The 22,025-nt window shown below is 39.7% G+C and overlaps 1 protein-coding gene across 1 annotated transcript in view; it reads left to right on the top strand.

The window, feature by feature from the left end:
• The window catches only part of CRYBG1 (crystallin beta-gamma domain containing 1), a gene marked incomplete at both ends in the record, with an annotated part of 65,111 nt that extends 45,397 nt beyond the window's left edge, over nucleotides 1-19,714 (top strand). Inside the window, 9 exons of the mRNA XM_082305436.1 lie at nucleotides 2,023-2,149; nucleotides 2,335-2,367; nucleotides 4,123-4,232; nucleotides 4,503-4,632; nucleotides 8,376-8,515; nucleotides 12,262-12,385; nucleotides 13,572-13,730; nucleotides 16,579-16,741; nucleotides 19,626-19,714. Of these exons, the coding sequence (XP_082161562.1) occupies nucleotides 2,023-2,149; nucleotides 2,335-2,367; nucleotides 4,123-4,232; nucleotides 4,503-4,632; nucleotides 8,376-8,515; nucleotides 12,262-12,385; nucleotides 13,572-13,730; nucleotides 16,579-16,741; nucleotides 19,626-19,714 (1,075 nt within the window). The remainder of the gene's footprint in view (nucleotides 1-2,022; nucleotides 2,150-2,334; nucleotides 2,368-4,122; nucleotides 4,233-4,502; nucleotides 4,633-8,375; nucleotides 8,516-12,261; nucleotides 12,386-13,571; nucleotides 13,731-16,578; nucleotides 16,742-19,625) is intronic.
• Nucleotides 19,715-22,025: the final 2,311 nt, after the last annotated feature.

Raw genomic sequence — 22,025 nt, 5'->3', positions numbered from 1 at the left:
AACGTGCAAGTAAGATATGTTGATTGCTTCTGTACTGAGGCTTCTTTTTAGATGGGGGAAACGAAATAGCTGCTATCGGGAGATTCTTAGGAGGCATCTGGCATGTTTTATCATTCACTTAATATCAGAAACACTCATTTGCATAGATGTCAGTCAAGTTAAACTGTCATGCACTGTAGTTGTACCCTGGCATTTGTGCACTGAAAAATCTAATGAATGTCTGCTGAAGAAATTGGTTAAGGAAACCTCATTTTCACGGCTTTTGGTGTATGTGGCATACAGGTATAGACACATCTGAGACATTTGAACTGTCTGCTCGATTTATTGTACATACCGATGTCTCTTTGATGAATTAGTATGAGGTGATTTTGAAATGTGCCTTGAAATATGCCTTAAGTAATTAGTGCATAACAAGTTAGAGTAATTGATTATATCTGAGGCAAACCAAGAGATGTGAATAGTGATAAATGTGAATCACTATATTAGTGTTTGCCATGGACAAATAATAGAAAATTCATATTCTTAGCATGTACATGTTGATGCAGCTTTGTTTCAGTTTGAAGTTATCCCACTTCTTCTATCTGCAAAGGCTCTAGCATTTGTTCCTGGAATAAAACTGCAGCTTTTAATAGAATCCAGTTGCTCGACACACATAGATCATTTTATGGTGAATTTAGATGGTGAGAGTTAGCCTCCGCTGCAAGTTATAAGTTCCGTATCACTTTACTGCTTTATGATGTTTTGGCATAACCTAGCATACACTTGTTACGCAACGCATTGGCTAAAATGAAAAGCTGGTTGACTGTGAGTAGAAGATTATCTTGTAGAACCAGGAACCAGCAAGATGTCCTGATTCCTCCATAAATACAATGAATGAAACTCAGCTGTTACTGTCACCAGTTCTAATATCAGCACTCAAAAACAAACAAACAAATAAATGATGAGTTTAAAAAAGAGCCAGAATGGGATTATGGGAAAGTTTGGGAAGTCTAGCAGTGAAAGGCAACAGAAGTTATGTAGGTTATCACAAAACCAAAGGAAGTGCCAATGTGGGAATGCTTTCTTTGGGCTTTCAGTATGGAGCCAGGATTAGAACACCACCATAATAGAATGTGTATTGAATATAGTAGACTATGCATAACAAGACTAGCTGATAGCAGATACTTCAGACTAGAAATAAAGTGCTGCAGGGGTAATTGAACGTTGGAGAGAGAGATGTAGTGATTTGGTTGCTTTTCTAATACCTCAAGTGTGTATCGCAAAAATTCAATGTCTTTCAAAAAGGCATATTCTGCCTGAGACAGAAGTTACGGGCTTGATGCCGAAATCTGAGTTTGTGGCATGTGTCAGGCATGAGATCTGACTCAGTAGTTATAATAATGGCTTTGAATTTAAATACATTAATCTGGTCAAATTTGTGATGGTTTTAATGCTTAACTTTCTTCCTGCTGATGTCTGTGATTCCTAACAGGGTACAGCCTGCTCTCATTAGCGTATATGCCTGTTGTGGCAACTCAGCTTTCTGTTGGGGTGTGTGTTTGCTTAAACACAACTGAACTGTAGGTACAGGCAACATTAAAAATCAGTATTCCTATCTTTACTGCCCAGATGACTTTGAAAGTTAATGTTATAAAAAAAAAATGTATTCTGATATCTGTCTGTTTTTCTAGAGAAGAACTTGATCTAGATAAAATAACAGAATTGTGAAACATCTAGAAATATTCTTACTGGAGATAGCTTTTAGGATATGTAGCAGATGATGTATTTGAATTTGTGGTCTGCTTTAGCTAATTCATTCTGATTCATATCGACATAGCAGGGTGAATGGAAGTGAAATTTGAATGGGTTTTTGAGTATCAGATACACGGGTTTGTTTAGGGTTTTAGTAACATCACAGTTCAGCACTTGAGGGGAGAAATTTTTTATTTGTTCTTACATTAAGACAGTAATGAATATTCACATCTGTATTTTGGAAAAGTAGTGTGACTTCTACCCATTGCCCTCTTCTTCTGTCTTTCTTAGGTGGGTGGCTTATGAGAATCCTGAGTTTACGGGGGAGCAGTATATACTGTCTAAAGGGCTATATCCCAGCTTTGAGGCATGGGGGGGAAAGAATTGCAAAATATCTTCAGTTCAACCCATCCTTATGGTAAGGAGTTCATTTTATAGTTGTTTTGCAAGTTTCTCGGAAGTATTTGGAGCTATACTTTATCTATCAAATTCAGTTTGTTTACATTCTTTAAAAAATAATTAATAGTAAACTTTTGTATGTTTGTTATTTTATCACTGTTTAAAATTCTTTTTTTCCTTTTTTTCCCCTCCAAACTTTTGTAGGATATTGTTGGAAGCGAAAGGGGTAAAGTCAAGGTAAGATACTTCTCTAAGTGCATGAAACATACTGTGTAGTGTCTGCAACATGTATAAATAAAGAAATGGCTTTTTGTCTAGTATAACACCCAGGTATTTGTGTAGATGGTTGACTAGTCGGACAAAGAGTGAGAACTGCAGGTGAAGGAAGGCTGCTTTCCAGACCTCTTAAGTAAGGCACCTTAAGGCCCAAGGAAGGTGGGGTTTAATGCACAGCTGCCATCAGAACTTTCTCAGGGCACAGGCAATGTATTGGTTCAGCAAGTGAGCTGTTTTGGGGTATTGGTGATTGTTCTGAGGAGCTGGAGCCCGCAGCCCTCTATGCAGAGGTGCAGGTACCTGCATTCTGTTGCTGAGGCGAGGGCTCTACAAGTCAGATGTTATTGTTCATGGTAGAGTTGTGACTTAATTCCTTTTGAACTAGTTCTTCGGTTAACAGTTCTGCTAATGGTGCTTGCACTTCAAGGGAATCTCATTCACTCACAAATACTGCTGAGTTGTGCTTAAAAGTTAATGCCATCTTTGTCAATAACTAAGAGAAGGAAATGGCAGGGAAAACTCGTCCAGTGAGTTAACATTTTTTTACATTGGACTGTCTCCTATGTGCAAGTACTAATACGTAGTTTTTACAGTGAGGCTAATGGGCAGCTTTTTTCATCGTTTCATAATTCTGAACCTTTTCGTGTTTGTCCCTGTACAAAGTTACTTTTATTTTCATTTCACTCAAAATGGTGAGTATGTCATGGAACTAAAAACTAGGGAGAAAAGTCTTAGCTGTCTCGTTCTGCATTCTTGTTTAGTAGCACGCCTCACTGGAATTTCCCGCATAGGGATAATGTATAAACTATGGGGAATAAAAATCTCAAGGCTGCTTCTTTTCAGCTATGTGCATGAAAAAATTATTTGCATCTCTATATTATGCGCCTATTAGGACCTTATCCTAAGGAAACAAAGAAGTAATGGCTTGTAGTCAACAGACTGCATCCCTTGTCAGCATATTCCTCTTTGGAGAACGCTGTACATGCCCACACTCGTATCTCTGTTAAGAGTGAATAAAGCTGGTAGGCATGTGATAATGTGAATGACTTCTGTGTGATCAGGGTTAATTATCCTCTAACCAAATTAGCAGGTTTGCTGCTTAGAAGTTTTTTTTCTTTTTAACAAGGACAAAAGAGTCTGGGTGACGTAGCCTCTCTCATCCTCTGAGCAGAGAAAAACAATTGACATGACTGTAACTATAGTTGTAACAGGCACATAAAGCCCATCTACCCTGGGAATATATACCATGCCTCTTGGCATGCTGTCTGAGTGCTTTGCCAAGATTACGCACCATTTATGTTCTGAGAGACAGATAGTTTTCATTTAGTGGGAAGAGTATGTATTTTGGAGATTAAATGGATTAATAATCTAAAACAAAACTGTTTATGGCCCTTTACTAAAGATGTGCCTATTCTGGCCATTCTGTGGGAATTTAAAAATCTCCAGCCTGTAGTCCAAGGAGCTACCTTTATTAGTGTTGTTTTAATTATTTTGAATGTTACTGAGTGATTTACAGCCGGGAGTAGGTTTTGGTATTGTTACCTTGCTGTCTTGAACAAGGATTGCAACACTGAAGAGGTAACAAAAAATAAACGTAACTGAGGAAGTCTGGGTGTTTTAAGTCTGTTTTAATCTAATTATAGAAGTAATGGTAGAGACGTGTTACTGAAGGTTGAAGAAGAAATTGTTTTTAAATATGTTTATAACTTTTTAAAGGTCCAGTTATTTTCAGAGCCTGAATTCAAGGGTAACTGCCAAATATTTGAAAAAAACACGAGATGTATTGATTCATTTGCTGTGAAGTCTTCAAAAATTTTAGATGGCAGGTAAGTTGTATTGAATGAATATTGCAAAATCACTAAAATGGTAAAAGTTTTAAAAAAGCAACCAGTTTTCTAACACCTGAAGTGGTTTCACGTATGGGGACTTACAGAGAACAATGCTTTGCAGTTTGCACATCAATCTTTAGTTTATCAGGACAAAATATTGTACATAATGTTCCTGTCAGCAACTCTTGCTAAAGACTGAGAAACACTAGCATCATTTTACTTGCACAGAATTCTTAAGAGGCAATTTCTTCTCCTTTCTTCCTGCAGCTGCATAGTGTATGACCAGGAAGAATTCTCCGGTAACCAGTATGTGTTAGAAGAAGGAATCTATCCTGATCTAACGGCGATGGGTTGTTCACCCCAAGCAGTTCTGAAATCTTTACGGATTATAAATATTGTAAGTAAAGCTATTACAAATACTGTAAAGTAAAGATAAGTACACTGATGACTCTGAATTCCCCATTTTTTTCAACAGTGAAAATGCTAGGGATACACAGACAACAGAGGAGTATTTCCCCCCCCCCACGCAGTAGCAGTTAAATGTCCTAGCTGCAGTCAGGTTTTTTGACCTCTGTGCTGGTTTTGCAAAGGAGAGGACATCACAGATGCAGCTGCCTGGGATCACTGTTCTTAATAACAGCTTATAAAAGGACTTCTGTAAAAAGAGTCAAGGATGTGTCAGATAGTCTTCATTTTGCAGTAGGAGAGACCACTTGGAGTGGGTTGAGAAATGTCAGTAGGACAGTGTGAAGAAATATCTGTACTGCAGACCTTGGTTTTTATGCATATTGAAAAAGCAGACTTAACTAAGCAACTTTGCATGAAATACATGTAATTATAAAACACTATTGCTATCATCAGGGAAATGCAATTTGAGTTAATCATGAAATAATGCACCCTTCTAGATAAAGTAAAGCAACACCCAATGCCATTTGGCAAAATCAGGCAGTGTTGTTGTTACGCGTGGTGGATACAAACTAAACAACATTTACATATTTTGTAACCCATCAGTGGCGAGGAACGAGTTTGCTCAAGCCTATAACCAATCATTATGATGGATCACTTCTGGAATCTGCAAGTATCTTTTAAGATCAAAGTAATTACTAGCAAAATGTGGTCAAGAATCCAGGAACTTAGGGCAATATGAAGAGATGGTACTCATTTTAAAAAAGGAGGAGTACACTATTGACTCTGTTCTTTGAATTTGGCAACTTTATTGCACTCCACTGTAATTTTGGTAACCTGTCAGTGATGTAGCAGTTGACAAAGGAGAACTAAAATGTGTCATCCTCTTTCATGTCTCTGGAGCATTTTGATGTACAGTGTAAACAAACATCTGCAGCAAGTATGTCTGCCTTCTGAACTCTTTGGCTGTCCAGTAGATAGATCCTATTAAAAACAATAGAAGTGTTTCTAGCCAAGCTTGGTGGGTGATCACCATGAATTAAAATAGGCTCTTTTGTACATGTCAGTATCGAGTTCTTGGGTTTAAAATGCTTGTTTCAAGCTGGAAGGATCAGCTTACTTTTGGAAGATTTATTATTTGTGACAGAGACTGTTGTGTTAAAACAGCCAAATGCCAGTTCTATGCCTCTTTAAGTTCTTAAAACTTCTGAAACTCATTCTAGCCCTACAATTGATCGCACTTCAGACAGTAGCACAAAGCTGCATCTGTCTGCAGGTCATGTGCTGCTGTTTCGTTCTTCAGAGGCTTCCTACCTGTGGAGAAGAGGAAAATGGGTTACTTTGCTCGGTGTTTATTAGCAAACCAGAATACAGAGAATAAGAAGTTAGGTGTAATTGATCATATTATACTGTTCATTTTTCATAATTTTACAGAAGCTTGAACCTTATTATTCTAGATACTGTTTTCACCTGTCAGATTTATTTTGGGACTGTTTCTTTGGCAGTGCCAATCTTAATTCCTCCCTACCATCTGCCGTTCCCATAACTTCCCTCGTGATTTTTCTGTGACATTTCTATACAAGAAGCACCTTTGCTATTTTAATATGTCATGTTACTATACTTATCTAGTTTAACTCCCCTTGTAGGGATCAATTTCTAAGGGACCATAAAAAAAGGAAATTAAATGGATATTTGATAAACTTGGAAGTGGAAGTTAAAATGGCATTTGTTCATAAGCTCAAGGTTTTTGTTTTTTTATACCACTGTATCTTTGCTTGATTGTGCTTGCTTTGCGTGCTCCACATGGTTGTGCTGCAGATAGATAGAAAAAACCACTTTTCCTTCTTGAATTTGCTACGTGTTCTTTTTCCTGAACATACTATAAAAACATCTGTCAATGTGGTTTATGCTTGAACAGTCATGCTGAAAATACTTCTTTTTAATGAGCAACTCTGTGAAATAACTAAATGTAGATATACAGAAGCACCAGCTTCATGCAGTGCAGTACATGGGAAGTACTGAAAGAAAACTTGTGAGCTGACCTTGCACTTCTCTCTGTGGGTAACGTTTTATGTAACGGTGTTGCTGCTGAATCTAAAAAATGCCCAGAGTGAAAGGTGTGGCAGAAAATTGGAGGATTTCCTTTTCTGTCTGTGTGTTTTCTTTGTAAGTAGATTATTTCTGAAGCATTGCATGTGGCTCAAGGGCTGCTGCCTGACCAGTTGCATGTCTCAGGTTGCCGGTGCAGGTCTGTAAAAGGGCTGAGGGGTCAGAGACACTGGAATGTCATCATGGTGTGACTGTTCCTGTTGGGCTCTTTACCCATGATGATGCATGACAGTCTAACTGGTGTTAACCTTTCATGGTGGGGATGAGCGTACTCTGATTTTGGAGTAGGCTGAAAGGCCTCTCCTGGCATTTTGTGCAGCCTAGCAGCGTGTGTGTGATCAGGAAGCATAGCTCAGCTGCTGTGCGATAACCTGGACTGCTGCGGAGATAATGGTGACGTTCATGCAACGTTGTCATCCAGGCCCTTAAACATCTAAAGGAAGATTAAAGAGGAATTTAAGCACTGTTTCAGAATTGGTAGACATGAGGTCTTGCCTAACAAAGTCACACAGAAACATGGATATCTGCTGCCATGCCTGTACGGAGCCACCTCTGCCTTGGAGGGCCTGTTTCCGTGCCTGAGGCCAGATGGGAGTCTGTCGAGACTTCGCGTCATGTCGGGCGTTCCTGATCCAGTTGATGTGTTTTGATCATGCCAAGCACACGCCAGCAGGAAGGAGCTTTTCTGGCTATGGCGTTGGTTTTATGCAGGCATTGCTGGAAGACTTGCAAGAAAGGGAGTGGCAGGGTCGTTTCTATCTATGAGCGTAAACTGTTAGACCAGGACACACAGGCTTAATTGACTTTACCCTGAGAGATTTCAAACCCTTACCTCCCAGCTTCCAGGGAAAGGCCTCGATTGTGAGAGGTTATTTCCAGTCCACTACAGACACCTTGCCACATGGAAAAGAGTCCGAGGTTTGTTATCCAGAAGACATTTAAAATGGATTCATTGAGGCAGGGAGCTTCACGTGGGCAGAATCCCTTTGACACTAGAAGTGTTTTGATAGAGAGGGAGAAGAATCATCTCCCCACAGCAATTTGGAGGATTTGGATGTTACAGTTTTTGCTTAAGTCATGAATTTCACCTCAGAAGTATGAATCTTGAAGCTTTTGTCTAGTCAGAGATTGATGTTGCCATAACCTACTATAAGAGTTAAAAATGAGAGCAGTAAGTGATAAGCAGTGCTGACAAGACTGTCATCATTTGAAGCTGTAGAAATCAACATTATCTTACTGTGTGTTCAGGTCTGAAGATGAAAATTCCTACAATGAGTGGGGTTTAGTGCAATGGAAGAGGGATATGGCATTAATTAAAATGTATTTTAAAACATACTCAAGACATTATGCAAGAATCAACCACAGAGACATTTGTGTGTCCCTTAAGATAAGGAAGTTTTCTGTTCCATGCAAGAAGATCCCTTGTGTGTTTTGTATAAGGGCTTTTTATTACTTTTTTATTTCTTTTAAGTAACCTGTTGCAGAGCATAAACATTGTTCAAGGTCTTTGATCTTAAACAATCAAGAAGAAACCTCTGAAATAAAAGGGCCTTTGTGGAGTAATGATGTTCACAGTCACCATCTGGAGTTCTAACATCCTATAAAAGTGTCATCTTCCTTTTGCAGGAGCTGTCTGAGCCGTGCATAGCTCTTTTCGAAAAGGTGGGTTTCCAAGGAAAGAAAATTGAATTCAGTACAGAAATCTTAAATCTCCAGTTCCTGGGATACAATCCTCGAATAGCTTCAGTTCAAGTCCTTGGTGGCATGTAAGTTTAAAATAACTTGTTGATTCTTTAGAATGATGGACTTATTCAACAGAAAAATTATAGGTGTTAGAAACCAGGGAGTATAAAATCAGAATATCATAATGTGTGCCATGCATTAATGCAGTTTCTTCTTACAGAATCTTTTCACATCCTGTTTCAACAATGTGTTATCAGTGACTGGTGCCCTGCGCTAGAAGTTGAAATGAGTTTGAATAAAGCTCACAAGGAAACTAGTGTCCTCTCTCGTGCCATATTATAAAAGCCAGCTTGCATGGCATCCTTAAGACTAACTTCTGTGCTCTTGGTTTGTGTCTCAATTGTAAAAAATTATTCAGTTTGTGATCTGTGTCATCTGTAAAAAGTTCAAAATATTTTAATAAGTCTTCACATTCATCCTTTTCCCTAGATGTTATGGACACAGTGGTACAATCAGTTCATGATCTGGCCCCTTTTGGCATTAGTAGTAATTCCTTCTACTTCAGGAATTGGGTCAGACTCCTGGTTGTAAATCTAGCAGTTAAATTCCTTTAGCTATTTTTAAGCAGTTTTGTTCTTCAAATTTACTTTTGAAGATCATGTGAAAAAATAGTCTGTGATGAAGTTTAAAAACCGTCCGGAACCATTTTGAAAACTACCGTGCTATCTTTTTCCAGTGTTCCAGCAGATCTGTTAAATGTCTTTTTTTCTGTTTTTCCTGTTGTTAACCTCTACTTCCAAGATACTTGCCCCCAAGTGTGTGTTCAGTTTTTTTTCTAACTTGAAGAATGTGACTTTTTTTTTTTAACAATAGATCCATATTATTGTTCCTTAAATGTGTTCTTTTGAAGAGGTGAGTTTGCAAGGTGATGCTGTTGGGTTGCTTAAGACTGCCCTCAAGTGGATAGCTAATACCACATCTGTAGAGCAAACCATTTTCCCCATCCAGATAAGCTGGTCAAAGGGTTTCCTTAGCACACTGAACTGAAGTTTGAACCATAAAGGTCATAAGAAGAGGTACATCCTCTGTGTTCTTAAGAATCCTGAGATTTCAGTCACAATAACCACAATATAGTTGATTCTCACTTCACATAACATGAAATAACATGAAGTCAAACATCAGGTTACTTCTTTGCCGAGAACATGGTTACTATGATTCCACATAATGGAGTTGTGAATTGTGTGTGTTTCCTGTCCAATGAATATGTATGTTTTTTCTGGTTGATCACTGGAAACATATAGAGTATGATATGAAAATTCTGACTTCATTATAGCAGTGTCAGGTGCTGAAATATGTCAAAATACAGGTTTCAGAGTGTCCTTGCCCCTACTGCCTCCCTTATTGAAGTGGTTTCAGTCTTCTCTTACTTTGCTAAGAGACATCCGTTTATAATTCCCTTAATTTCGTACCTGGGGATAGATGTGTATTAGGCTGTGAAAAAGCACCAAAATTAAGGTGAGTGTTCTTCTTCTGGATGTAGACATGTACTGAAAAATCAGTCAGAGGAGAGGAGGTAACAGGAAAATGTGCATATTGAGTGTTCATGTACTCAAAAACCTATGGCTATTGGACAGTCCCAGCAAATCAGTATGAGAAAACTCAACACATTGTACTGTATTGCAGCCTGTTTCAAAGTCTAGTTGTAATTCACTGCCTGTGCCAATAGCAGAGTAGCAGAAGTCAGGTTCTGACAGGTTGCTCTCAATCTGATTGTAAGTGTGGTTGGATGCGTGCTAGGGAATGTGTTGGATGTGACGCCAATCTACAAGAAGGGCTGGAAGGAGGGTCCAGGGAAGCATAGGCCTGTCAGCCTGACCTCGGTGCCAGGGAAGGTTATGGAGCAGATCATCTTGAGTGCCATCACATGGCACATACGGGACAACCAGGTGATTGGGCCCAGTCAGCATGGGATTATGAAAGACAGGTCCTGCTTGACTAACCAGATCTCCTTCTATGACAAGGTGACCTGCTTAGTGGATGAGGGAAAGGCTGTGGATGTTGCCTACTTAGACTTCAGTAAAGCCTTTGACACCTTTTCCCACAGCATTCTCCTGGAGAAACTGGCTGCTCATGGCTTGGACAGGCATATGCTTCACTGGGTAAAAACCTGGCTGGACGGCAGGGCCCAAAGAGTGGTGGTGAATGGAGTGAAATCCAGTTGGTGGCCAGTCACAAGTGGTGTTCCCCAGGGCTCAGTGTTGGGGCCAGTTCTCTTTAATATCTTTATTGATGATCTGGATGAGGGGATTGAGTGCACCCTCAGTAAGTTTGCAGATGACACCAAGTTGGGGCAGGAGTGTTGATCTGCTGGAGGGTAGGAAGGCTCTACAGAGGGACCTGGACAGGCTGGATCGATGGGCCGGGGCCAACTGTATGAGGTTCAACAAGGCCAAGTGCCGGGTCCTGCATTTGGGTCACAACGACCCCATGCAACGCTACAGGCTGGGGGAGGAGTGGCTGGAGGAAAAGGACCTGGGGGTGTTGGTTGACAGCCAGTTGAATATGAGCTGGCAGTGTGCCCAGGTGGCCAAGAAGGCCAATGCCATCCTGGCTTGTATCAGGAATAGTGTGGCCAGCAGGACCAGGGAAGTGATCATCCCCCTGTACTCGGCACTGGTGAGGCCGCACCTCGAGTACTGTGTTCAGTTTTGGGCCCCTCACTCCAAGAAGGACATCGAGGTGCTGGAGCGTGTCCAGAGGAGGGCAACGAAGCTGGTGAAGGGTCTAGAGCACAAGTCTTAGGAGGAGCGGCTGAGGGAACTGGGGTTGTTTAGCCTGGAGAAGAGGAGGCTGAGGGGAGACCTTATTGCTCTCTACAACTACCTGACAGGAGGTTGTAGCGAGGTGGGAGTCGGTCTCTTTCCCAAGTAGCAAGCAATAGGACAAGAGGAAATGGCCTCAAGTTGTGCCAGGGGAGGTTTAGGTTGGATATTAGGAAAAAATTCTTCATCGAAAGGGTAGTCAGGCTCTGGAACAGGCTGCCCAGGGAAGTGGTTGAGTCTCCATCCCTGGAGGTATTTAAAAGATGTGTGGATGTGACACTTAGGGACATGGTTTAGTGGTGGACTTGGCAGTGATAGGTTAATGGTTGGACTTGATGATCTTAAGGGTCTTTTCCAACCTAAATGATTCTATGAATCTATGAATTCTAAACAAATTTTTTCTATATGCTTTTTCTCTCTCTGTCTCTTCCCCGCCCCCGCTTCAGGTATTTGGAAAGAAGAAAGGTGTTCTGAAATAAAACCTCTTATCAAAATACTCTAGAGAACTTCACCCTGTTGCAGTTCCATTATTTGCTTGTTGCAATCTGCATCCCTAGTAGTTCTTTCCCATGTGGGTCAGGCCTGCCCAAATTAAGATACACAGGCCTACTGGTTCTGCACATACAGCAATCTAGCATATACAGCATATGTAGCATATACATATATGCTCCTTGAGGAGTCACAGTACTTCCTGAAAACAGATGATATTTAGAAGTTGGGTTCTCCCTTTAAGGCAAGAAAATGCTTTGTTTCATTCAGCTTGTAATTTTTAAATAACAGGACTTTAAAATGTGAATGCCAGTTCCATTCATCTTAATGCGGTTAATCTAAATCAGGACATGATTTTATTATTTTTGAAGACCTGTTAAGGAGGTCGTTGGCTTTCCAAAGCTAAACACTACTACTTTGTGAGACAGATTTCTATTAAACCTATTTATTGATTCCAGAGCAGGATTTGGCAGTAAAAGCATTGTCTTTTTCTTTTTTTTTTCCCTTTTTTCTCATAGATGGATAATTTATGAGCACAGTAATTACAGGGGGCGTCAGATGTTGTTATCACCGAATGAAATTCCAGATTGGCATAAAGCAAGTGGCTGTTGTCAGATAGGTTCTCTGAGACCTTTACTGCAGGTGAGTAGGCTCTGACATGAGATTGTCAAGTACTAATTTATATTTTGTAATGGGGCTGGGGGATTATACAGTTCAAAACGATGTTACAGTCTTGATGCATGTCACAAGCTTCAGCAATGGCAATTGTGTAAAGAAACAGCTCTACAGTTCCACTTGTAATAAAAGCTATTTGATTATGCTACATGGCTTTGCAGTTCTACTGCTTAAGGTGTTCATTAAACATACTTTAAACCAAAGTATAGAAGATGGCATATAAGGATTGGCTAAATTATTTTAACAAATAATGACTATACTATATATGAATTATTTTAAGTTGGTTTATAATTGGCGCCCAAACTGGTCACTGGTGTACTGTCTGTACTATCTGCATTTTTTGGAACAACAAGAATATTAGTCAACAAAATTGGATACTTCAATTAGTAGTGATTTTGTGTTGATTTAGGGGGGAACATCCTTCCCTGCTTATTACTTGGCAGAATAATTTGCTAATCTAATGCAAAATGAATTCTCATGGTGTCCTTTTCATTTTGTTCTCTAAATAAGGACCATGTGATTTGGTCCAATGCTGCAGCAGTCCGGTGAGCTTTAACATTGGAGGTTCTTGCTGAGCCATATTTTGTTGAGGAAACAACAACTTCTAATTCACAGATTACTTGTACCTGTCACCAAATGCATTTCCTTGCTGCCATAGCGTTGTCTTTGTATAGCCTTAAGCAGAGTTAGGAATAATGCATTTTGACTGTCCTGGCTGAGAGGTGGTCTAAACAGAAATGTTAATGTGTAACAAGCTGCAGCATGAATGTGCAGTGTGATACTTGCTGCCGGTGAAATAAGCAGCACTGCACAAGTGCACCCCGATGAAAGCTAAGAGCATCTATACAAGAAGTTAGCCGAGAGAAGTTAATGCTGCTCTGAATTAAAAATTCTTAGTTTTCCACTGTGTGCTCATCTCAGTGCATAGGAAAGCCTAAAACTCTTTATGCAGAATGTCGAGTTCTCAAAGCTTGGCTTGTCCTAGACATTTATGGACTTTGGAATTAAATTCTAAAATAAAAAAAGTTAAGCTTTCTGCAAGCAAGAAGGAGGCACGGGGTTCAGCACAGAACAGCAATTGCTCTGAAGGTAACCAGAGCAGGATGTGTTCTGCGCCGAGATTGTGGTTTAAGAGTTCTGTTGTTTTCTGCAGAAACGTGTGTACTTCAGGCTTCGAAACAAGGAAACAGGAAAATTCATGTCAGCTGATGGAAACTTAGACAATCTGAATCTTCTCAGAATACAGGTTGCAGAAGATACAGACTCAGATGATCAAATCTGGGTTTATCAGGATGGATTCATAAGGTGCCGGGTGAGGTTTAAGTTCAATGTGAATTTTCTCTTTTCCTCTCCAATAGTAAGGCTTTCTGAATTCAATTCCTACTGTATCATCTTTATTTTATAGGCTTATTCTGTTTCAGCTGGAATAGAATCTTTTTTGTAGGGCTTTGGTTTTGTTTGGGTTTTTTTTTAATTTTTTTTTTTTTTAACCTCTGGCTTTTTCAGGTGATACAAGCTAGTTGTATGATACCTTTTTTGATGTAATTGAAGTTTTGAGAGATCTTAGTTATGATTTACTTTTCCCCTAAAGAATAGTAGCCTCATAAGTACAATCAACACCAGAAGATCATTGTCTTGCTCTTCGTGAACTCCTTCCACTTTCATGCCCTCTTTCTCCACAGTGGTTTTAAAAAAAACCCCTCCTGATAATATTTTGAACTATGCATACCTTGTGGTATGTCGATTAGTGTAATGTAGGTTATATCCTCTTCTGCATTGAGGCAAGCTTAAAGATAAAATCCAACTCGTTTTTTTGGGCTTTTTTGTTTGTTTGTTGTTTCTGGTTATCCCTGTATTTGTCAAATTCATCCCTTTTCCATTCCTCTGTACAAGTTTCCAAATGAAGTCCTACTTTTCTCACAGTCCATAAAACTAATCATGTGCGAATTGTCATTGAGGTGAGCAGAGGTATGCGCAGTTCATAATGTTTAAGCATGAACAGTCTTAGGTAGGGATGCCAGCCAAAGAAAATTAAGTTACTTTAATACTGTTAAACAGCTTGACTGCGAAGAATCATGTGAACTTTTTCTATAGGATTGTATAACTTCAAAGGAGCTATTTATAACTATGTCATCTATGCTGGAGGGAAGAATCTTACTGTTAATAAGCTAAGGCATTGTTTGGACATGTTTACAGGACACATGCAGTCGTAAAAGGGATTTATGCAGACAGCAAAATGATGCAGAGTAAGCTAAAAGCTTTAATATCGCATACAAGAGACTTCTTTCTTGACAGTTCTTCTCAAACATTTCACTGAAGGTATTCGTATCGAGACAGTGTGGTATTACATCGTTTTGGATAAATGCTCTTGGTTTTTGTCCCTGTCTCTGTATCTCATAAAGCAGTTTTTCTGTGCACAAAAAATACACAGCTTGTGCTGTATAGCAATCAGGTAGTTTGGTGTGGAGTGCTAGCTGGCAACATTGATCTTAAATGACTGAACTCTTATAGAGCTCTGCCATCTTTCTGTTGAATGGCAGTAAGTGTATTTTGCACAAAAAAAATTGTTTTTCACCACATTTTAAAAAGAAGATTAAACTCGTGGGTGGGTAGATACGTGCATGTAGGCAGACACAGGTCATTGGAACAACTTGTGCCTTTCTTCCTGTAAGCTTAGGTCATCTCACTGGCTGAGTCACGGTACCTTGAGGTATGCCTGAGGTTTTCAAGGGAGGGCTGTTTTAGGTAGGTGGGATAACCAGTAAGCAGGATATGAAAGTCATTCTGCTCGTTTTGTCAGAAACAGATATGAATAGCAGATATGAATTCAGGTCTCCTCACTCTTCATGAGCTTCTTGGAGATAGGTGAAGTAGTGGCCTAGTGGACCTAACGTGTAAGCTTTGAGTCTTCCAAGTCCCACTAGAGAACGTTTTTAGATACAGATGAGAATTTCAGAACTGCAGAACTAAAGCGACTTACTTCCATTCTAGGTTATGATAGTAAGAAGAACTACTTTTTCAAAACTGTATATTTAATAATTTAGGGCCATATCAACAATGGCAGATGGGTGTTTGTTTAATCTGCCACTGAAGTCCATTCAGAAGTTACAAGGTGGCTTATGGTGATGTACTGAAAATCACTGTTCACATAGAATAATTAACTGTAATGTACTACTAATGCAGCCTTACTATTCTTTTCAAGTAAGCTTGCTTTTTGCCAGTTCTTTTTTTAACCATAAAGACATTTGCAGAGTTTTGAAATCAAGTAATACAAATACCTAGGAAAAGAATATAGAAAAAAGAAGAAAATACTGCTATAGGCTGTGAAATTCATACACTCGATGCTGTGCAGTTATGTCCTTTATCTCAAAAGGTTATTGCAGAACTAGAAATTATTAAAGAACAAAAAAAGGATGCGCAGAGGAGGTGAAGTGCTTCCATGCAAGGAAGAGATGAAATAGCTAGGTCTTTTTAGCCTGCAAAGGGGGCAGTTTGAGGGATGATATGATTGAAGTCTCTGCAAACATAGCATGGACAAGACATCCCTTAAAATAAGGGCGGGTAAGGGGGGGTGAGGAGAGCATCAAATAAAACTAGTAGTTGCCTATCAAATTATTTTTTAATTCTATTTTTTTTTAATAGTAGTAGTTAAGATTTGGAACTGCTTGCCACAGAATGGGTATGATACAGAAGGGTGTTCATGTAAAAGGGTTACATTGATCTCAATTGGTAGTGACTAATGAATTCACATATGGGACAGGAGCTGTCTGAGTATTAAAGGTACAAGCACTGCATGGAAAAGTCTCTGGGCTGGAAATTGCTGTAGACTGGGAGAGATTACCAGGAACATACTGCATACAAGAGCAGAGTGAATGTAATCTTCCAGGCATCTGTTATTGGCCACTGCTAGAGGCAGGTGCTAATTGTACGTTTGATCTGATACAGCATGGTTATTTTAATGTTCTTATGTAGTGGAGAGTGTCAGCGGGAACAAAAAAGAAAAAAGTAGTCTCTAGTTCGGGGCAAAAATACATTCCTTTAGGGAAGGTAGTTTCTAGGTAGTTCTCACCTGCTGACATCTCTCCTATCTGATGAAAAAACAGTGGATACTAGGAGTAAGGCCATTTTGAATAACTGCTGTTGCCTTTCTGATGACACAGATGGCAGAGGATTGCTGCTTGACAATTGTTGGAAATCTTATAACTCCTGGCTCTAAACTCGGTCTGTCATTTGAGCGGAACGAAGACAAACAATATTGGCACATTAGTCCTGATGGCAGGATTTATAGCAAGATGAAACCCAAGCTGGTTTTAGATATCAAAGGTAAGCAAATGTGTTATCTCATTACACTGTGTCTTAATTACATTGTCTTTACAGTGGGATAGGCACTAAACGTGCCTATAAATTAAGGATGGTGTTATAGTTACTTTAATCTAGAAGCAAAAAAGACCCGATTAGCTAGTCTGACCTCCTGAATTATACAGGCCCTAGGACTTCATTTCATTTTTCCTACATAGAGTTTAGTAACTCACAGTACTTGCTTATCTTGTATTCCCAGTGTCCACTCACTGTAGATATCCTCAGTTAATTTTACGTCGCACTGGGTGATGTGAGTATAATTATTTCAAATGCTGAAGCAAGAAAAACCTAGCTTCTCATTAACTTTAATTTGTATAGAGCAAATTTTCTTATATAGTAGTTTTAGATGCAATAGCCAAAGGATGTTAGGAAAGCAAAGGCAGGCTTGTACACTGATGTGATTAGATGCAAAAAGGTTTTTCATTTGTTTATTAATGGCTATACCTTTATTGCGAACATGAGATTCTGCCATAGCAGCCTATGTTCTGTGTGCACTTGATGCATGTTTTACAGTTGCTTTTGTCACAGCAATTGGATTCATGTAGATACTGTTTCTGAACTTTGCTTTCATAGTTTCATAGAAGGTCTGAAAAAGCAGCAAATGGAATGATTAACAGAATTAGCATAATCAGATGTTCTTACATAACTGCATTTTCGGGTGGGGGCAGTAATAATTTTCTATAGCTATTAATTTTTTTAGCTGTTTTAAAATTAATTTTGCATTGATACTGTGACGTTAATTAACAGCAATTACCGGAGGGGGTGCACGAGAGAAAGAAAGAAAGAAAAATACCAGAGTCAACAGTCAGTACTTTAGAACTAAAAAGGACAGGACTATCAGAACTGTGAGAAAAGGGTTATCTAATGTCTGACCATAATACAACACTGGCACAAATAGTCACAAATTATCTTTACTGCCATAAAAAGCTAGTGATGATTAATTATAAACTTATCAAAAAGACTCCAGTTCAAGGGAGAGTCTTTAGTCACAGTGATTCTGCATACCTTTTCTAAAGTCAGTTCCGAGTTGCACCAAACAAGCAGAAACACTATTACACTGCCTTGTCTTCAGTTACTCATGTTAAAAGCAATTATGTATTCTCCATTTATAATTGGAAGAACTTCACAATGGATAGGTCTGGTGATGAAAGTATAGGTGCACTCTTAGCTTAAAGAAAAGTAAATCTGTATGCTAAATACGAAAGAGTAGGTACATTTAGCTTTTATTTGAGAAAGCCTAGTAGGAACATTACCTGTTTCTGCCAATTCCGCTGATCAGTTCTTGACCACAATTTGAGCACTAATGAATTCTTCAGCAAATGAATGCAGCTGTTCATCTGTGCAGCTACCAATGCCACCTTGTGGATATACTGGCATAGCACAACGCTTTGTCCAGAGCACTGCTCTATCAAAGTGAATAGTCTCTTGTTCCACTTGAAAAAAATCCCATCTTATCCCATTATAACCTGTTTACATTCTATCAGGCACCGCTTACAAAATACTTTTTGCGCTCGCAGTGATAACTGAGCTATGTAGCTATTGTTACTTTTTTGTAGCTGCTGGTTATGTTTTTTCCCCCTGTGGGAGTATTTGGTCTGGTATTCCCTTCTTTTCGCCCCCCTTTGCAAGTATTTCTGCTGTGTATCTCTCCTGCTTTTTAGTAATTGCCTGGTGATGGCAAGGAGAGAAATCATGTTGGTGTTAACCTTCTCAGAGACCTTTCTGATGTGGGACAGTGGCACCAGAAAGCCTCCCCCGAATTCCTGAAGCGAACAGCTAAGGTGCTTGAGACGGCATTTCCTTAGCACAAAAGAGCTGCTCTTAAATGTGCCTGCCCATGCCGGACTCCAGGTGCCTAGCATAGTCCTTTCTGCGATCTGCTAGAGTCCCTGTTTGTTACACTCATCATAAGCTTCCAGCTGCAGGGCTTGTCTTTTGCCCATGCGGGGAGGGTGAGGCTATAGGGGTGCAGGATGAAAGACGGTGTCCGTAGGAGTGTCCCGGCGCTCGGCATTAAATGGTTGGTTCAGATGGCTGCTTCCAGTGGGAATACTGCCTGCTATTGCAGGTGTGCTGTGCTACATGAGATGCACGTGTCCTACACTTCTGCAGTACGTACTAGATCTGAGAACAAAATGGCCGTTCTGACTTTCAGCTCTAGTTGAACGTTTCTTTGCTTCCGAGTTTCGTAAGTCAAATACTAACGGTGCTCTTCTATGGGAAGGTGTTTGGCATTGCATCATGTGAGTAAATTAAGCCCCCCTAAGAAAGGGTTATATTTTGCATTCAGGTATGTTCAGCTGCCAGTGGAAACAGCTGAACGTTGGATGATATTCCGTGTATGGTGACTTGCGATGCAGCTGGTCAAAATACAGGATTATAATGGCGAAGAGTAAATGAGTACCAGACCTTGTCTCTGGTGTGGTCATGCTCGTATTGTCTGTTAGCAGCAGGACTTATTTCATCATGTAAACATCATCTTCAGAGTGAAGGGACAGCTGACAACTGTTGAGGGGAAACTGAACAGCCATGTTTGACTTTTGGGAAGTGACAGTCTTAAAAGGAGCTACACCTGACTGTATTGCAGTGTTTCTTTCCTTTTCCCATCCAGGCTGAAAAAGCCAAGGTACTGAACTACTACTGAAGAGGTGGAGAAGAGCAGGCAGGCTCCCTTGTTTCAAAATTAATTCCAAAAACAGGCAGTGATGAAAATTAGTTTGTCTTTTCAGTGCCTTGGGGAGAAGAGAAACTGTCTACACCAGCACTTTAATTAGAGTTGCCCTGAAACCTAGAGTACACGTCTCTTATTTCAAAGATAATCTACAGTCTTTGGAATTTTTCTTCACAGGGGGCGCACAATATGATCGCGACCATGTTGTTGTCAACACAGTCAACGAAGAAAAGTTAACACAGTGTTGGGAACCGCTGGTTGTATGAACAAACAAGCAAAGATGACGTTTGAATTAGCCACTATTCCAGACACTAGAATTGGCGCTGCCATCTCTGAAGGATACAGGATCAACAATGAGAGTTTTGTCTTTGCTTTGCAATTTTAAAAAGAACAAGCGACGGAATGATTTCACCTCTCTATCTAAGATTATTATCCCTATAAAAGCTTTGAGTATCTCTCAACCTTTTTTTTTTTTTTAATCATCACAAGTCAATGTGAGATAGAGAGTGGTAGTATGCCTAGGGCTAGAGCGGAAGAGGTAAAGGTGGGAGAGACCCCATAGAGTTACAGTTGTGTCAGTGAGTAGTTAATCCAGAATAGTCAGTAAGTATAATTTTAAATTATTTTTGAAAGTTATTTTGTTTGGTTTTTTTTTTAACTGAGAGAAGGGCTAAAAAATAATTAAAGCTTATTTTATAAAGGACAGGAGTGCAGTGTCTATGTAGGTATAGCAATTTGGACCTATGGGCTGTAGTATAGAGAAATATTCACTACTGGAAATTAATATATTTGTTTCACTGGAACAAACTTATGTTTACTGAAAGTTAAAAGACTGCTAGCACACAGCACATCCAAAGAATTTTTAACATGTGGCTTCAAATATAGTTAGTATGCTAATATAGTAAGTCCTAAATTTAAAAATTCTAGATTTTTTCATGTAGAGATGATGTAAATTAGTAGATGTTTGTTAGAAAAAGAGAGGGCTGGCAAAAGGATGCATAGGAATGTGAAGAACTTGCCCATTTTCTAGGCTGCCTAACTGAGTTAGAGGTATTTTACTTCTTTGTCAAGTCAAATTTTTACCTTTTAAAACCATTCCAGTAAGTATAATTTTCCTGACCTCCAAAATCATATAGAAAACAAGAATTCTTAGGGAAAGTATCACTAAAGATGACTGCAACAGCAGCTAAGCACTGTGGTTACCAGGTTTTTCAGCCACTGCCTGTTGGGCTTACCATGGAGAATGCCAGACTCCCAAGTGTTTCAGGTGATGTTGGAGAGCAACGCCGCTGGTTGCTGCTGGGCAGGAGCATCAGACTGCTCTAGTAAGTGGCACAGCCAAGCCTGGATACGTGCCCAGTCACAAGGGCTGTGCCCATTCAAAGTAAGCGTTACTGGTTTAGTGAAGAGCTTGTGACAAGTAAGACATAGTAGTGACTACAAGAGGTTCTTCTGTTGCCCTGCTCTCAACCTGGTTTTCTTAGTTTTCCTTAATAATGTTGGCAAAAAAGGTAAAATACAGTCTTGTACTATGCTGCTGTGTTGTTCTGGCTTAGACCAGTGTTATTACAAGCTGCTCCTAGGAGCATCCAGGCCTTTGTCTTGCATAATAAGTCTGTTTAAAATTAACATTTTCATTACTATTGTACTGCCTCAAAGGATACTGGTGCTTTTATTGTTACCACCCTAGAAGAAGTGCCTTACTGATTTTCCTCCTTTTGTACAGACATACTGAAGTTTTGTTGCTCCAAAATGTGCTGCTTTTAGTTCTTCATAGAAAATGTGTTGTTATTGGTTCCAAACAGTGGTACTTTGTCATATTGATGTGCTCTTGCTATATATAATATAGCATTTTACAAATAAATTTAAGTTAGTTAACTTTTTACTGAAATGATTTTTAAAGGTGGAAAGCTGACATTTTTACTGTTAGTTTTGCTTCTGTCTTGTGCCCTTCTCTGTCCATAATTCCTCTGCAACAGCCAGCTAATGAGGAGTGAATACAGGGTGCGGAACAGCTGCAGGCTCTGAGGAATGGATGCTTCTCCTGTACAAGCATGCCTTCGGTGCACTTGTACACGGGGCCACAGTTCACGTGGCTGCTCCTTCTGTCCCCTGGTGGAAGCACTGCGTGACGTGTTTTTTCCATCACCGTAGCTGCACCACAGTAAATGTGCAGTTCTCAATTAAAAGGTTACCACTTTCCTTCGATCTGCCTGCATTATTGCAGGGGAGGTCACTCCGTAGCCCATCTCTGGCAAAGTGGTAAGTTTAAAACCAGACCAACAGACACATACCCCTCAAGCACTTCATCACCACCAGCAGTGATAGCGGGCATGGCAGGAACAGGGTCTCCCGGTTACTGACAAAATCATGTCTAGCTTACCTGCATAAACACTGTAGTCAGCTGAATCTGTGCCAGGAGTCAGGCAGTTAGAATAATTATCAGTTACAGATTGATTTTGTTCCATGCTTCTACTCAGATTAGTTATGCCATGAGAGATCTGCCATATCAAGATTAAAGTACTAGTCTTGAGACAGCAATGTGACCAGTTAATACAGGAAAGGTTTACAGGCTCT

Source organism: Platalea leucorodia (genome assembly GCF_965183815.1).
Source record: "Platalea leucorodia genome assembly, chromosome: 3".
Classification (NCBI taxonomy): Eukaryota; Metazoa; Chordata; class Aves; order Pelecaniformes; family Threskiornithidae; genus Platalea; species Platalea leucorodia.
The sequence above is the reverse complement of the archived record's forward strand: the minus strand, read 5'-3'. Positions and strand labels throughout refer to the sequence as shown.